Below are 17953 nucleotides of genomic sequence, written 5' to 3' on the forward strand. Positions count from 1 at the left end.
TTTGTTTTTTTTTTTTTTTTTTTTGGTGGCTGGCTTGCTGGGGGAACCGAACCCTGCGACCATGATGTTAAGACACTGCACTCTAACCAATTGAGCCGACTGGCCAGTCCCTTCTTCTTCTTAAGTGCTGGTAGAGCAACATGCCCACCCAAGACCCCTTGTTTGTGTTGACAGGCGCAGACATTGCTAACATCTGCAACGAGGCCGCGCTGCACGCTGCACGGGAGGGACACACGTCTGTCCACACGTTCAACTTTGAGTATGCCGTGGAGCGCGTCATCGCTGGTATGAGGGTCACGCCCCTTTGCTGAGGCCTGTGATCTTAGCAAGGCTTCAACCCCAGAAGCACCATGATGGAGCCCAATCCCACCAAAAATAAAATTTAGAGATGAGGTAGATGGAACCAAATCTAGGCTTGGATGTTATAGTAAATAGCAGGGAAATTGTTGGACAGGAGAGGAATACGTAAAGTATTTCAGTTTTTGATGTCAGGTCTTTACAGTATAGTTTAGTTTAAAATAATGCACATTGACCTAAGAGCAGACATACTCTTCAAATATAAAAATACCTTGCAAACCCAAGAGTGACAGAGCTCAGCCTGTCAGCCATCGTGTGGTGGCTGAGGAGTGATGCCATCAGGACGGGCCTCGTCTCTGAGGCCAGGACGCTGGCTGCATTTCAGGTAGGTAGCAGCTGCCACCGCCAAAGAACGTGAGGGGTGTCTGTGCCTTCAGCTTTTAGCCTGGCAGAGAGCTTCCTTGTGACCTCCTCTCTGCTAAAGCTCATGGCCCTTATCATTAATGGGAGTGAGAGATGAGCTTTGGCAGTGGGGAGATGGGGATGCTTTATAGAAGTGCTTAACTGTGGCTGCTCAGAGTGGGGTCCATGCCTGTTTTGAGGAGAGCAGGACTGAAACTGAGAGTAAGATCTAGAAACCTCTAGAGCCCCATAGTGGCAATATCCAGATGTGATTAGCACATCCCCCTCGTTGATTGGAGTTCAGACCAGTAGTGTCAAGTCCGAGGCAGGTTGAACATTTTTTTTTTTTTTTCTTTTTGTCTTTTTTCGTGTCCGGCAACGGATTGCAACCCTCAATGTCGTGCCCGTACCGGACCGGGACCGGCAATGGGATCGCAACCCTCGGTGTTGTTCCCACTCCTCGCTCAGCCAGTGAGCGGGAACCGGTCTGTATGTGGGATCCGAACCCTCGGCGGGAGCGCCACCACGCTCCCAAGTGGCGCACTGTAGCAGTGCGCCACGGGGCCGGCCCTGCAGGTTGAACATTTTAAAAAGGGAGCTGGTCCTTGCCACAGATGTTTGAGAAGTGCAGAGCGTCCCTCGTAAGCAAGCCCTGCAGGAAGTGCGTTTCTGTCGCTCTCAGTTTGAGTTAATATCTGGAACAGATGCCACCTAGTTTCCCAGGGCTGCAGCACAGGAAAGTAGCTGTCTCCAAAGGACAGACAGGTGGCCACCATGCCTGGAGCAAAACCCTCTCCATTTTCTGCACAGCAGCCAAGAGGATAGAGAGGACTGAAGTTGCCTTGCAATTTACTAAAAATTTGTTTTTGTATAAGCCATTTATTTTTATATGGAAATTGATAAGCTTTTGGTAATAGAGTAGTATCAAAGCAGGAAAGGTTGAGTGGGAACTGCAGGCCCATTAAAGAAAATACTAACAGGACACTGTCTGTGTGTGTGCTTGGGGCATGTACTCTGTCCTCATTCCAAGCATGGACATCCTTTGCTGGTCCTTGTTAGAAATGCAGTAGTTTGGGATAAGTGCGCCGCTTGGGAAGCGCGGCGGCGCTCCCGTCCGAGGGTTCGGATCCCACATGCAGACCGGTTCCCGCTCGCTGGCTGAGCGAGGCGCGGGAGCAGCGCCGAGGGTTGCGGTCCCGTTGCCGGTCCCCGGTCCGGTGCGGGGGCGACACTGAGGGTTGCAATCCGTTGCCGGACACGGAAAAAGACAAAAAAAAAGAAAAAAAAGAAATGCAGTAGTTTGTGTTCAGGTAAAGCCTTGTGGTCTCATGCACATACACTCCTACAGTCACTCTGGTTGAAATATTCATCTGATACAGATGATGTGTCTTAGAATTTATAATCTTACAGTTAATGGTGATAAAGGATTCTAGTAGCATGGAAATACTCCGAACCTAGGGCTTATTCAAGTTGCATAAAATGGAAATTTGAAGATGTTTGGGAATTTTGAGATAGTGAATGAAACCTCACCAGTAATTTGAACAGAGGAAATTTATTTATTTATTTATTTAGTCCTTTTTGTGACCGGCCGCACCGTGCTCAGCCAGTGAGCGCATCGCACTGGCCATCCCTATATAGGATCCGAACCTGCGGTGGGAGTGCCGCTGCGCTCCCAGCGCCGCACTCTCCCGAGTGCGCCACAGGCTTGGCCCAGAACAGAGGAAATTTAATATAAAGTGTCGTCTCCGAGGTAGGAGGTGGTCAGCTAGTCAAGGGATGCGTGAGAACTGTCAGGTGATAGGGGCTGTAGCTGCCATCTCCAGGTCTGAGGGGCACAGGGAACAGGGAATCTAGAGCTCAGAGGAGACCCCCTGCTAATCCTGTCAGTGACAAAATCAGAAGCCAGCCATCCCTGACCCCCATGCACAGCTCCTTTCCTGCGGGCCCATCCAGTGGGGCAGGGAGGGTACTTGTTGGAAGGGTTATACTTGTTCATAAAGGCTGCAGGAGCTGTTCTGATGATTCCAGCATTTATAGAAGAAAAAAATATGACCTCCTCCAACTTCTCTCCTACCTAAAGGTTTTCCTTTTGAATTGGGATGTGAGGAGTGGTGTTGTGGGTGAGAGTTTGGGACAGGGCTGCAGGAGGGGAGCATGCAGAGAAGGCCTTGCTCGGCCAACGAGAGGGGGAAACCAGTGCCAGGGCCGGACAGAGCCCAGCAGCCACCCAGCGCATGCATGCCTGCGTGCATGCATCTCAATGCTGATTCTTGGCATTCTTACAGGGACTATCAAAAAGAGCAAGATCCTGTCAAAGGAGGAGCAGAAGGTGGTTGCGTTTCATGAATCGGGCCACGCCTTGGTTGGCTGGCTGCTGGAGCACACCGAGGCTGTGATGAAGGTGGGTCTCGGGCAGGCCCTTGCACAAAGCTGACTTTGTAAATACTGCGTTTGTGTTTTGTGAAAGCAAACAGCCAGCAGTGGTCATGGTCCAGGGAATGGGGTGGGAGGTGACTGTGCCTGAACAATAGGTGGAAACTGGGATGTGGAGGCAGGAGTGGGTCATGTTTGAGCTGCGGCTTCAGTTACCAAGCGTGACATGACTCAGGCCTCACCATCCTCATCTGCCCTCGGTTTTGGGACTAAGAATTGCACGCTGTCAGTTCTAAGATGACTCCCGATGTTGAAAAGCAGTGACTTGAGTACAGATTTTAAAAATACTACTCTTATAGACAGTTGTGAACTTGATGAAAGTTTATTCCCATCAGATGGTTGTATTATAGATAGCTTCCAAAAAATGCGTGAACCCATGATCAGGAGATCCAAGTGACTATTGAGGAAGATGTAACCGCACTGTGGGTGCCCAGCCTCTAAGCTGAGGGCATGGATTATAGTTGTAGCATGACATGCTCAGAGACAAGTGTTCTAGGGCCACCGCTGTGCAATACATGTAGGGGTGTGGCTTGCAGCCCCCCTGAGAAGGCAGCGGATGCGTCCCACCCTCCCTGCACCCTGCACAGATGCAAACTGCGTAGCTCATGGCCAGCTTGGTGTGCCAGTGTTTAGTGTCCGCAGCTGTTTTTCAAAGGTGTTAGTTGTAGCAAAGTAGATCGTTAGTGTGGTTATGTTTGAAAACGGTTCTTTTCTCTATTCTTGTAGGAGGGTTGAGGGCTAGTGTTTGTGACAGAGTGCATGCTGCTTTTACATGCGTGCATTCACCTGGGGTGTGCTCAGCAGTCACTAGGGGATCGAGACCAAGCCCAGCGAGAGGTGAGAGGACCCTCACCTTGGGTGTCACATTTATGGGTCACATTATGTCAGTAATGAGATAAATAATATTTTAACACAATTATCTCAAAAATAATCAAAATTAATCAGAAAACCCATTGGGCCGAGCCCGTGGCGCACTCGGGAGAGTGCAGCGCTGGGAGTGCAGCAGCGCTCCCGCCGTGGGTTCGGATCCTATATGGGGATGACCGGTGCGCTCACTGGCTGAGCGCGGTGCGGAAGAAAGAAAACCCATGATGAACAGAATATCAAAATTTTAAATTTCATGTTGCTCCCAGAATTTTTACTTTATATGATTGTTAAAAGTCGTATAATCTAGTCATAATGAAAAAAATTTCCTGGTACAGATAGTGTGTTAATGATTTGGTTGTTATTGTGATTATCACCATAACAGTCATTATAACCTTGTAATGGCAATTTAGTTTTAGATTTTATTTTATTTTATTTATTTATTTTTTAAAAGATGACCGGTAAAGGGATCTTAACCCTTGTCTTGGTGTTGTCAGTACCACACTCACCCGGTGAGCAACCGGCCATCCCTATATGGAATCCGAACCCATGGCCTTGGTGACACTCACCCGGTGAGCAACCGGCCATCCCTATATGGAATCCGAACCCATGGCCTTGGTGTTATCAGCACCACACTCTCCCGACTGAGCCATGGGCCGGCCCCTAGTTTTAGATTTTAAATTAAGCTTCCTCTTGGGATTCTCAGGACACACTGATGTTCTCCTCTCACAGCTGTGGCAGTCAGAAACAGCAGCTGGGCAGCAGGGGACCTGCTCCCTCCCCGTCCTTCTTCGTTCCTAGTGGACCAGTTTCTTCTTGCTCTGTTAGAACGACACATCCCCTTCTCACGTACCTGGTGTTGGGCGAAGGCAAGGACAGCCTCTTTTTTCTTGTGCCTCCTGGGTTTCCCACTGCTGCATGAGCACGCAGTGGCAGGGGGCAGTGCAGCTGCTTGGCGTCTGTGAGGAGGCCCTGTCTCTACATCCTGCACACATGGTAACATAGGAGGAAGGCACACCTCGACAGCGTGTGAGCAGGTGCCCTCAGTTAGAAACCCCCTTGTGCTCCTGTGGGCTGGTTGTCTTTAGTGTTAGGATTCTACTTTGTTACAAGATTGAGACAGCTCAAATTTGCCTGATTTGAGACCCTCTGATGACATTTATCTTATACTGTCCCCCACCCTCCTCCTTAAAGCCGCATCCTGCCATGCTGACTGGGCCATCTTGACATTCTGCAGGTCTCCATAGCGCCACGGACAAACGCTGCACTGGGCTTTGCCCAGATGCTCCCGAGAGATCAGCACCTCTTTACCCAGGAGCAGCTGTTTGAGAGGATGTGTATGGCCCTAGGCGGCCGTGCATCAGAGGCCATCTCCTTCAACAAGATCACTTCTGGTGAGCAGTGGCCCCCGTAGGACCTGGACTTACACTTGTTGTCACTTCTGTTCCAATGTGTGTGACGGGTGAATCCGATGGAAGAATTTAAATAGTGTGGTACAGATGTGCTTTTGAGTTTCACTAAGTATTTTTTAAAGATGAGCTGTGGGCAAAGGACATTTAGAAGTAAGCAAGACTTTTAAGTAATATAACTGTACAAAAGTTTCACACATATGCAGGCTGTAGGTGCATTTGAATGGTGAACTGTTGGTGGTGGCTACACAAAGTGAGTAAAGTTGAACCGTGTCACTGTGTCATGCTGCTCCTTTAGTGGGGTGTCCAGAGAGGAGGAGAAGGGTCCCTGCTTGATCGAGGGACATCACATTCAATGTCGACAGGCTTGTTAGAACTGCCACAAAGTGAGCCTAGACATGCATCCCAAGTAGCTGATTTTTAAACAAAAGAGCACTTCTTAAAGTGTTAAGACTCTCTCTTAAGGAGCAGTAACAAGGTGCACATGTCCCCATTGTCTGGCCCTGCAGTGGAGGTTCTCAGGGATGGAGTGGACAGGAAGCGAGATTCTGGCCTGTGGGCTCTGACCAGCGTACCTGGGGCCTGGTGCTCCTTTGCACATGTGGTCCTGAGGATGTCCTCCCTTCTTGACCCCACACTTCAGGGGCACAGGATGACCTGAGGAAGGTCACCCGCATGGCCTACTCCATGGTGAAGCAGTTCGGGATGGCACCCAGCATTGGGCCCATCTCCTTCCCCGAGGCACAGGAGGGCCTTGTGGGCATTGGACGGCGCCCCTTCAGCCAGGGTCTCCAGCAGATGATGGACCACGTGAGTCTGTGCAGCCTACTGCCTTCCTCCTGCCCACATAGGTGGTGGGCGTGTCCAGGTCTGCCACACAAAAGCCACCCGTTCCCTCAGAACAGGCTGTCCTAGTTGAGCATGTGGCTACAGACCCGGCCTGGGTTTTCCCTCCTGGGCTGTGTTGTGGCTCTTCCTGTCTAGTATTTTTTCTTGGCTGAGGGCCTAGATTGCTCTTAATGAGATTATGGATGTGAATCTGGGAAGAATATCAGATACATGCACTGAATGGTAGAGCCAGTGCACAGTACCTGCATGCAGCCTGCAACCTGGGCTAGGATGGTATCCAGGCATGTGCTCATAAGGCAGTGCAGGTATGGCAGAGGGTAGCCAGGGCTTGCCACAGTGGCTGCCTACAGGGTGTGAGTGGCTGGTGGGCAGGTGTCCTCAACCGGGGCATTCCTGGGACTGGGTGTGGGGGCGGGAGACTGCTGGAAGTTGAGTCCTGTTCATCATGAGAGGTGACGGGCCGTGTTCCCGAAGCTGTGTGTCTTCCTGTGTTGTGGTGGGAACCAGGCTATAGGTGGTGAGTCTGTAAATAGCAGTCCGCTGTCCTTGCTTATGACCTGTCTGTTCCCTTTCCTCTGCAGGAAGCAAAGCTGCTGGTGGCCAAGGCCTACAGACACACTGAGAAGGTGCTGCAAGACAACCTAGATAAGCTGCAGGCGGTGAGGCTCTGGGAGGCTGGGATCCACTGTGGCTGTGCTGACACAGCTGCCCACATCCTCCACTGCTGCATGAAGTGTACACAGAGTGTAGAACGCAGCACAGCCAGTATGAACTCCACCCAGCTCAAGTGAAATCTTACCTTTTCCTTGCTTTTTATTATGAACATGTCAAGCCAGTTCCTTCAAAGTAGAGAGAACGTAGAGCCCTCTCATTCCCATTACCCAGCGTTAGCTGTTATCAGCGTTTTGTCAGTTTTGTTTAATCTTTTTCCAACCCTTAAGCTTTTTTCCTGAAAAGTTTTTAAAAAATCAATTTTGAGGGCCAGCCCATGGCTCATTTGGGAGAGTGTGGTGCTGGTAACACCAAGGCCAAGGGATGGCCGGTTAGCTCACATGGGAGAACGTGGTGTTGACAACATCAGGTCAAGGGTAAGATCCCCGTACCAGTCATCTTTAAAAAAAAAAAAATCATAAGAATCAATTCTGAGGCTGGCTGATTAGCTCAGTTGGTTAGAGCAAGTTGGATATGGTCCCAATAACACTGAGGTCCAGAGTTTGATCCGTGTCAGCCAGCTGTCCGTCCCCCCCCCAAAACAAATAATTTTTTAAATTTTAGGGTAATTTCAGATTCACAGAAGAGTTATAAATGTGGAGCAGAACTGGGCTGGCCTGTTAGCTCAGTTGATTAGAGCACAACCTTGTAATACCATAGGTCATGGGTTCAGATCCCCACACTGGCCAACCACCAAAGAAAGAAAGAAAAATAAATGTGGAGCAGAGACTTCTCTTACCCACCCACCCCCGCCGCATGCAGTTCTTTCAAGTTAGCGCCTGTCATTAGTAGAGTGCATTTTCACAACCTGATGAACCAGCTTCATCAAGTTATCATCACCTGAAGTCCCCACTGTATTTAGATTTCCTCAGTTTCCCCTCATGTCCTTTTTCTGTCTCAGGATCTCATCTAGGATCCAACATGACATTAGCTGTTACATCTCCTTGGGCTTTGAGTTGACCTTGGCAATTTTGAGGAGGATTGGTCAGGTGTTTTCTAGAATGTCCTTCAGTTGGGATTGTCTGGTGTTTTTCTTAGAAGGAGAGTGGGTGGTGGGTTTTTGGGAGGACAACCCCAGGGTTGGAGTTCCTTTCATGTTGCTTGGTTCTGATAACTGCTGCCCAGGATGCAGTAGAGGTGGGTGGTGCTGGGCCATGTGTGAACAGATGGATGGTTGTTTCTCCAGCCTGCTCTTGTTTTATTAAAGTGGGGCGACTGCTGCCAGGCATGTGTTTTGGGGCCCCCTGACCAGCATGGGCAGTGCTGGGTTTCAGGCTGAGCCAGCATCTGCCTCGTTGTTGACAAATGCTGCCCTGAAGCACAGAAGGGTGGGGGCAAGGCCGCAGGCTGGGGGAGTCCCACTGACTGCAGAGCAGTGTCCCCTGACTTCTGTTTGAACTGTGAGCTACTCACAGTGGCGGTGGGTCCCAGTACTGCCAGAGCAGCCAGAGGAGGAAATGTTTGTTTCTTGTGGTATAGCCACAGATACATCGCCCCCGTTTCAGGGATTACCATTTTGTTTAGAAAATGTAGAAGAGTTGTGCCTTAACAGCAATCAGTAGGATGCAGCTGTGGGCACATTCTTTTGTCATCAGGGCTGAGCCAGGATAGTGGTGGCACTGATGACACAGGGCGCTCAGGATACATTTTAAATGTTTTCCAGGGTCATGTCTAGAATGGCAGAAACCCCCTCCCCAGGTTGTGAGCTCCCCAGCCTCCCAGCTCAGCATCAGTGCCTGCTCCCTAGATTGCATCAGGAGGCTCTGCATTCACTCCTCACATGCACACACACCTCATTTGGGGGAGGAAATCACAGCCTCCAGAAGTAAGCAGAGATATTGAAGGGAAGTAGGAAAATTCCTGAGGCTGGCAGCTGGAAAGTCCCTTCCAGGGTTGAGACAGGGAGCAATTCTTCTCTGCTCATGCTGCCATGGTGCCTCTGCCTCCCTGGGACACAGAGACGCTCTGTTGACTGCATTCCTGTCTCAGATGCCTGCTCTCAAAGGCTATGGTCTGTGTCTGTCAGGGATTCACACTGCCCCACTTGTTCCTGCAGCTGGCGAATGCCCTGCTGGAGAAGGAAGTGATCAACTACGAGGACATCGAGGCTCTCATCGGCCCCCCACCCCATGGGCCTAAGAAGATGATGGCACCACAGAGGTGGCCCGACGCCCAGCGGGAGAAGCAAGACTCTGCAGAGGAGGAGGTGGCTCAGCAGCCTCCGCTTCAAGAAGAGCCCTCATGGCCAAAGTAGTTGGAATTCCCTGGCTGTTTGTGCGGGTGGCCCAGGAGGTGAAGTTTTACTTAGCTCCGATTTTCTTTGCAACTGAAATCTGCACCTCCTCTTTTAGCCCTTGATGGTCTCTGCCAAAGGGCTTCTGGCGTCTACTTACTGATCTCCTATACGTGATTAGTAAATTTCTTTGCAGAGATGACTGACTGGACTTTGCATTTGTGTATCATTTTCCCCTATGGGGAAGGCTGTCAGTGCTTGTTATGAGCATGCTTGTAATGGTTTTCGTGCTCCCAGGCTTACAGACACTGTTGTGACTGCGTGTGGCCCTGTTGATCCAGCGGCAGCACAGCAGTCAGACTGAACAGTCCCCTGTTCATGCCTGAAGCTTGTGCACAGCCTGTCCCCTTTTTCGTTGCCCCCTCAGAATGCTAACAGGGCCTGAGATGAAAGGACCCTCTGAGCCGGCTGTCCTGGTCCTCACTGGTTCTCTCATTGTGCTCACTCATCAACGGGGCACAGTGTTGGGACCAGGCTCCGGGCTCTAGAGGATTCAAACACCGCCACCTCCCACTGTGTGGTCCTTGGGGGTCTGGTCATGCTGTGTGGGGGACACCATGGTTTTTAATGCCCCGATAATTTTTTTGATATTTTACTAATAAATTCTGTGGATGAAGAATCTCCATTTGTATTGAGTGGCCACCTGTAATTGGGAGGGGCCAGAGGGTTTGTCCTGGATCACAGGATCTTGTATTTTCAGTTTAAAACTTGAGCCATGCAATAACTAAGTGGAAAGCTCCTTCTGTAGGACTCTGGGGCCTATACCACATAGGGTAGAGGGCCCAGGATGCTCCACAGTGGACTGGGCTCTTCACGCCTCGGGTGTGTGACATGTGCTCACCTACTCATACCTCCTGCTGCTGCCTCCACCCTCCCTGTGTGGTGACATCTGGATGGTTCTGTGGTTGCTCCAAGGAAGTGCCTGCTGTGCAGTACATGGGCAGACAGGGTGTGGCTTGGGCCTGAGCGTGGGCAGCTCTGAGAGCACTGAGTGTTTTGAGAGGACTCTTTGACCTTCATCCTGCTTCTCCAAGTTCATTACCAAAGATCACCATGGAGTTGGGAGGTTTTTATCTGGTGCATCATCCGTAATTGTTGTGAAGTGGAAGTGGCCAAGCTTGTCCCGCTTATACTTCACCCACTGAAATGGCCTGTGTTTGCCCTTTGGAGCAGCATTTGCTGAGTGCCAGTGTGATGAGGGGCCACAGCACAGTTAAGGGGGTGTCTTGGTCATCTACTTGGCTTCCCAGCGCTCTCTAGCATGGGTGGACTCAGTGGCCACTCAGTGAGGGAAAGTCACTTTGATTCTGCTGTGGTTTATAGAAGTAAGTTGTTCAGACATTGGCCCCTCTGATTGGTCATTGGTCATCTGCTACGTACCTCATTTGTACTTGACAAAGACACTGGGATTTATATGAACTCTTCTCTCATGCTGAAACCACATTGCTCCCCCACACCTCCTTTAAGATCCTGGGGGTGAAGGGGCTTCAACAATAGCATGTGGTCCCCTGGAGCAGCTGGACTGCCCTGGACAATCTGTGTGGCCAACGCTGGAATAGCTGAAGAGCCAGGCTTAGTCCTGAGCCTCCATCCTCCGACCAGCAGAGTGGGCACAGAGCAGCCTGATTGTTCCTTCTGTGATCCTACCTTCATCTAGTTTGGTGTTTGAGGTCTCCTTGTGGAGACAAGCACATGTTCTTTAAGAAGATAGGAATATTTTTTTTTTTTCGTGTCCGGCAACAGATCGCAACCCTCAGTGTCGCGCCCGCACCGGACCGGGACCGGCAACGGGATCGCAACCCTCGGTGTTGCTCCCACACCTTGCTCAGCCAGTGAGCGGGAACTGGTCTGTATGTGGGATCCAAACCCTCGGCGGGAGCGCCACCGCGCTCCCAAGCGGCACACTGTAGCAGTGCGCCACCGGGCCGGCCCGAAGATAGGAATATTTAACACAATCACAGAAAGCCCCAGAAAATCTATAAAGAATATTAAAAGAAAAAAACTCATAAGTTAAAGTCATAACACGACTTATTCTCCACTCTGTGCTCATAAAGAAACGTGTTTGACAAAGATAATGACACACTGTCAGTTTTTCACTGACATCAGCATGTCTTGTATTAGAGGCACTTTTGACTTAGCCAAAGTCTGATTTATGTGTAGGCCACGAGTTTGGAAGCTGAAAGGCCAATGGGTATTTGTCCTGTGCCATTATCTTGTCCTTGATTTTAGTTATTAGGCTGCTGCTTTTCCTGATTCAAACATCAGCCCATACTTAGATGACAAACATTGTTACTATGCTAATTTTTGCAAGGTGCTATAAGGACATAATTTTTTAATTTTTAGTAAAATGTTATAAAATCACTTTGCTGCTATGATATTAATAAAAAATAATCAAAATTGTGTGTCTGAAAGAGTTCCAGATGCTGAAAGACAAGGAAGCGGTTATTGACTGTCTTAGATTGGATTTTGTTTTGAAGACACCAAGATCCTGGGAGGTGCTTTCAGGAAGCACCAGCAGGGGTTGGAGGAGGCAGGGAAGGGGAGGTCATTGCAGGTACAGGTTTGGAATGAGTGGTTTTGGAATGTGTGGGTTACTGCTGTAATTGGAGCGCATTCCTGCAAGAGAACTCAGGGAGCCTGTGCAGACCATCCCCCTTCCCCTCCAGGGGTGTTTATCCAGGAATCCCTGGCTCTCCTTGGTTGAGTGCTGTTTCCAGGGGTATTAACAAGCCTTTTCAGTGGCCCTTGCAGGCCCAAACCTGGGACAAAAGTTCCTAGGCAGAGATGTGTCTGAAGTTTTGTGCCCAGGGGGACACGGACTGTCCCTATAGCTAAAGGTTTTTAAAACCCTTGGACAAGCCAAGTCTTTGTATCAGAAACACTCCTGCATAACTGTTCACTTCAGTCTTTTCCAGTGGGAAAGCTGAGCATCTTTTCAGCAGAATTTCATATCAGAATTTTTTAACCTTCCTATCTCACTTCTCCTAGGAAATAGGGGAGGAGTGTTCAAGCTTGGAAAAGTTGGATTCTTTGTCTGTTTTGCTTATGTGCAGCAGAACAAAGTCTTCACATTACAACTTTACTTCCTTCCAGTTAACTGGATTTGGAGCAGTATTTCCAATTTCAGACCTCTGGCCCCAGGGCAGCATCTTAATTAAGAGCAGCTGGAACTTAGGTGAAGGTGTGAGTTAGGACAGATGGTGCTGCATGAGTCTGCAGGTCTGTCCAGAAAGAGAAATTGGTGCCAGAGATGAGAATGTCTTTGAGATTAGAAAGCTGGGCCCTGGGGTGTTAGAACCAACCAGCATCACTCATTCACCAAATTCAGTGTCCTGTGGCCTTAGCACAGTTCATCCTTCCAGCAGTCTTTCTGTTTCACAGATGGGAAAAGTTCAAATAACTTGCTCAAAGTCTCAAAATTAGTACAGAGGTAGAACCCAAGACAGCTCCACAGCCCATATTCTTACTGACTTGTGGACCATTAACCTCCCAAGCAACTTGTCTGTGTTTGTGAAAAATGGCAGACTAAAGAGATTTTATTTTATTTTTTAATTTTTTTATAAAGATGACCGGTAAGGGGATCTTAACCCTTGACTTGGTGTTGTCAGCACCACGCTCAGCCAGTGAGCCACTGACCCGCCCACTAAAGAGATTTTAAAAATTAACTTCACAGATGGATACCACTCTCGAGTTTACTCCAAAGTGCTTTCATTTACACCCTTGTATTTATAAACAATTGTGCAGCAAACAGGGCTGTATTGCCCTCGTTTCACATGGAGCACATGTCCACTAAGTGGTAGATTTGAGAGTTTGTCTATTTATTTATTTATTTTTGGTGGCTGGCCAATACAGGAATCGAACCCAGGACCTTGGTGTCATCAGCAACACACTGTAACCAATGATAAGAGACCAGGAAAGGAGAATAAAAAGTGATTCTATTTTTTTGAACTTAATTGACTTGTTTTCTTCTAGTCCAATAAGCTGACCCTTCATTAGAATTTACTGCTTGATAAACAGACTCTTTTCTAGGAAGTTATCACCAAGAAACCGGTTGTATAGAAAAGCACAGGGGACATTGTTTAGAGAAATCTTGGGAAGACAAGTTGTGTCAACCTGTGAAACACATGAAAATTACTTGCAAATTGAATAGCCTGGATTAGAGCAGCTATGAATATTGTAAAAGGCTTGAGAAATGATTTTCTCAACCCAAGGGTGTCTCAGTGAGGCAAAAAACTATCACCAACCCATGTATTCAGTGCAAGACACAGGCTTCCAAATTTCTCATTTGGAGTCATGAAATTCTTTAAATGTGGATTAAGTTTTACCAGGAGGAAGCTTGGTGATTGGAGCGAGGGTGGGAAAGAAATGCTTTTGGGATGTAAACGTTTACAGATAGCAGTAGAGTGATGGCGACTTCGCAGACTTGTCCTGGAGAATAGGAGGTGAGCCAGGCACAGGACATGGATGTATGCCCTGGCTACTTAATGTGGTTTGGTTTTGTTGTGATGATGCTTGTCTCGGTGATCGCGGAGAAGTTACCTAATCCCTCGGCCAAGTTTCCTCATTTGGAAAAGCCAGTAGTAGCTCCTACCTCACTTGCTGGTTGTGCGGATTAAACGTGAAAATGCACGTGTAGTACCGAATGTCCAGCTTACAGAAAACACGCCATAAATGTTCATTTTGTGTAAAGAAAGAAGCATAAATGTTCTAACCGGATGGGGGGTATGAGAAACGACTTCACTTGTCCAATGCCAAAGAATGGACATGGAGACATGAGGTACGACTAAGCGAGACTTTATGCTGGTTTTGCAAGATGTGTCTGTTGGGCAGGCACACCCAAAACGGTGACAACAAGCAATTTATTCCCTAGTGCGCAAGTCCCTCCCCCAGTTCCTCATTGGCTGAGTACTATGGGGTGAACAATCTTCCCGGATGTCACCTAAATTTCATTATTTATTAATTATTTTTTTTAAAAAAGATGACCGGTAAGGGGATCTTAACCCTTGACTTGGTGTTATCAGCACCACGCTCACCCAGTGAGCTAACCGGCCATCCCTATATAGGGATCCGAACCCGTGGCCTTGGTGTTATCAGCACCACACTCTCCCGAGTGAGCCATGGGCTGGCCCCTAAATTTCATTATTTATAAGGCATCTATTGTCCTCTTCCCTCTGGCAGAAAGGGACAGGTTCAAGACAAGCCCGTGAAAAAGGCACGCCAGAAGTCTTGAGGAGGAAGAAGAACCAAGAAATAAAAAGAACAAAGGGCTGGTGACCAGCCACCATTTGAGAAGTCATTTTTGGGAAAGTGTACTTTCTGGGGTTGTCACTAAGCAACTTAAGCTAGGTAAGCAACTTTTGTTAAGCTATTGTTGAAAATGAATCACAGGCTATTTTCTTATGGGGGGGAGGGGGGAACAAACGCCGGAGAGGAGGACCGAGGTTTTAGAAGGCGCTAATTTGCATTTCACTGAAGCTTCTTCGCCTTTGCGCCGCTAACGTGCCGTGTCCCAGAAACGCACAAACAGCAAAATTCGCAGAACCCTAACGAAGAGTTCACGGAATTCAAGCCGCCCCTGTCTTCCTTCAGCCGCAGGATGTCCGCACCGCCTCCCGGGCCGGCGCAGAGGCTGCAGCGCCGGGGTGGCTCCGAAGGCACAAGAGAATCAATCGTCGAGCAGCAGGACCACCCCGCACTGCGGCGCCTGAGGCGGCGCCATGTCTGTCCTGGTCGCGCGAGGGAGCCTGGGAGGACACGGCTTGGACGTCACTTCCTCCTTTCCTGGCTCCGATTGGTCAGAACGCCCGGCGCTTCTGATTGGTCGCGCCCGCCACATCCCAGTCTGCCTTGCGACGGCGCTTCCTTTCCGTTCGGTTGTTCTCCGGCCGAGCAGGTGTGGGCGCTTGGGGCGAGCGTTCGGCGCCATCGGGCTCCATCCGCCGCCATCGGCTCCGTGCTGCTGTCGGCGCGGCCGTGGGGGGTCCCTGCGGCCCAAGCCGGGGCCTCTTCTCAGTCGGAGACGGCGTCTGGCCGGGGCCCAGGCTCTGGGCGCGGCGGAGTGTCTGCACAGTCAAGAAGGAAAGAAAATACGACCCCAATCTTTATAAATAGCTGGCGTATCAGTCAAGTGTAAAGATAAGCAGGAATTTGTTTACTCAAGATCGTACTGTATCTTTGCACTGGAGTTTTCCTTAAACCCAAGAGCTTAAGAACATGATACCTGGAACCCTCTTTGAAGTCACATGGGGACATTGAAATTCAAAGATTAAGAGATGAATTGAGATAAAGAACTCAGGGAGGAAAGTGAGAAATAAAGAGCTGGGTAATGAGCATTAAATCATTTTAGATAGAGAACATAGTACCAAGTTGAAAAGGATCTGGGAATTGGGGTTATAGAATAGAAATGTCACAGTGTGAAATGAACAGAATAATAAAATTGGGGTGAGAAGTCCAAACGTGCTAAAAGTTCATACTTCATATAAAGGCAGTAGATGCAGTCCGAAATCACGATGTGACTTTAAAAGAGATGTAATGCTATGTCAAAAATCCAGGTAAGGCGGGTGATGACCGTCTCCGGAATCGCTGCACCGCGCTGATGAGAGCACGCGAACCCTCGTCTGACCGCTGAACGCGCGCCCGCGGCCCGCCACCACCCGGCCTCACCCGCGTCTGCTCCGCGGCAGGTGGCCGGCATCCACAAGAAGCTGGCCCGGACCATCGGCATCTCCGTGGTCCCCAGGCGGCGGAACAAGTCCACCGAGTCCCTGCAGGCCAACGTGCAGTGGCTGAAGGAGTACCGCTCCAGGCTCATCCTCTTCCCCAGGAAGCCGTCGGCCCCCAAGAAGGGCGACAGCTCGGTGATTGCCGGGCGTGGGGCAAGAGGGTGCGGGGAGGGGTCTCTGAGGGCGGAGAAAACATGGCCATCGCGTGTAGGTGGTAGGACTGACGCAGTAGTCCCCGGGAGGGCCGCGGTTCGCTGTTGCTGCTCTCAGCAGCCGTCATGTGCTGTTCTGTGGTCGTGGTGAAAGCTTTTTGACTTGGAGCCAGACTTTATCCGTTGAAAGCATTTCTACCTTTGGGACGCTGGATATCCTAAACGATTTTTAGAGAAACCTTGTAGAAGAAGGTTGAGAGTGTCCATCGGGATGAGCCGTCTGTGAGTCGAATCAGGGGACGTATTTGCTCAACCACTTTCCTGTCTCACACGTAGGTGGTTCTTATGGGACAAGGTGAGCCTCCACCTGTCCTTGTTTTGTCAATTAGATAGAACAATAGTTCAATAAGAACACGGGGGCTGACAACACTATAGGCTCAGGTACTGATTCTGCCTCCAAGAGCACAGGACACAGGAACAGGTGTGGGGCACCCCGTTAGTGGGTGGGAAATGTGGAGTCCTCAGGACATTGGTGCTGAACCCACTTGATTCTCTTCTCTAACAGGCTGAAGAACTCAAATTGGCCACCCAGTTGACGGGACCAGTAATGCCCATACGGAACGTAAGTCCATGTGTGGTTTGCTCAAGTTCGCTGGCAGCCTCAGTGTGAAGCTTTCCAGCAGTTCTTGGGTTGCATGCCCTGCTCTCCTTTGAAATCCTGTGGGTTCTGCTGATATGGTCGTGGACCGTGCCTTGGTGGCTTACTGGTGCAGCTGGACTTGACCCTTGTCCTCTCTCTCAGGTCTACAAGAAGGAGAAAGCCAGAGTTATCACCGAGGAAGAGAAGAACTTCAAGGCATTTGCCAGTCTTCGCATGGCTCGTGCTAATGCCCGGCTCTTTGGCATCCGGGCAAAAAGGGCCAAGGAAGCTGCAGAACAGGATGTGGAAAAGAAAAAATAAAGCCCTGTTGTGGACTTTGAATAAGTCAGTAGTTTCTCTGATGGAAGCAGCAGGCTTGGCCTGTGGGCCTTGACTTGCTGGTAGGAGATTGCAGAGGGTGGGGAGGCTTTCTTGAAAGGAGCCCAGAGCCTGGGTTATATCTGATGTTCTGTATTTTAGTGCTATTAGTTATTCGATTAATCACTGATTTAATAATTGCTTTGAGTTGCTTTTTGTCACCAGAGTAATTTCAAGTTATTTTAGCGTGTCAGGACTTGGGGTGGTCCCACGAGCCTTGCATGAATCTGACAACAACTTTGACTTGCGTCCTGACCCTTCCTGGGCCTGTCTGCATCAGCCTCTGGCTGTCCCAAAAACATTCTGAAGCTGTTCTTCCTACTTCATGGCCAGTTGGCAATCCAGGGTGTCTTCACTGCCTGCCCCTGAGAAAGTCTGGAGCCCGGTGGGGTCTGAATTGTGCCTGCTCTGTGTGCTGAGGGTGGCGGGGCCTGGGTTTCTTCATGCCCTGCCTCTGTACAGCTGAGCCTGCCGCCCTCGATAGCCGTGGCCATGACAGCCCAAGAAGCAGCTTCTGGGGACTGAATCTGTTTCGTGTGTTTCTTGTCTGGCCACACTGGCCTTGGGTCTTTATGAACCTAATGGAACGTTTCCAGCATAGAAATAGCTGATGATCAGTATCATCCCCGCTACCTTATTCACTGATAACGCAGTATGTGCAATCTAATGTCTCCTATCTTGTTTGGAAGCAGATCCTAAATGCCATATTTAATAGATAATTTGGAATTCGGTTGACTACTGTTTTAACATCTAAAATTGAGTTTATAATGTGTTGACTTGCATGTTTGGAAAACATGTCCTAT

At 49.4% G+C, this 17953-nt stretch overlaps 2 protein-coding genes across 4 annotated transcripts in view; both read left to right on the forward strand.

Annotated features, from left to right (window-relative positions):
* Positions 1–9881, forward strand: part of SPG7 (spastic paraplegia 7 (pure and complicated autosomal recessive)) — a 42305-nt gene extending 32424 nt beyond the window's left edge. For all 3 annotated transcript variants that reach the window (XM_008563392.1, XM_008563402.1, XM_008563398.1), the window contains 6 exons: positions 175–285; positions 2985–3100; positions 5234–5390; positions 6049–6215; positions 6836–6913; positions 9022–9881. In XM_008563392.1, coding sequence (XP_008561614.1) covers positions 175–285; positions 2985–3100; positions 5234–5390; positions 6049–6215; positions 6836–6913; positions 9022–9219 — 827 coding nt within the window. In that variant the 3' untranslated portion in view covers positions 9220–9881. The remainder of the gene's footprint in view (positions 1–174; positions 286–2984; positions 3101–5233; positions 5391–6048; positions 6216–6835; positions 6914–9021) is intronic.
* A 4092-nt stretch (positions 9882–13973) lies between these two features.
* RPL13 (ribosomal protein L13) lies at positions 13974–17316 on the forward strand. The gene is made up of 6 exons (XM_008563525.1): positions 13974–14035; positions 14734–14977; positions 15100–15282; positions 15861–16115; positions 16698–16754; positions 16935–17316. Exons 1-6 carry the CDS (start codon positions 13974–13976, stop codon positions 17091–17093), a joined length of 960 nt encoding a protein of 319 aa, XP_008561747.1. The 3' UTR covers positions 17094–17316.
* Positions 17317–17953: the final 637 nt, after the last annotated feature.

The sequence above is a fragment of the Galeopterus variegatus genome, unplaced genomic scaffold (genome assembly GCF_000696425.1).
Source record: "Galeopterus variegatus unplaced genomic scaffold, G_variegatus-3.0.2 Scaffold174, whole genome shotgun sequence".
In the NCBI taxonomy this organism is placed as follows: Eukaryota; Metazoa; Chordata; class Mammalia; order Dermoptera; family Cynocephalidae; genus Galeopterus; species Galeopterus variegatus.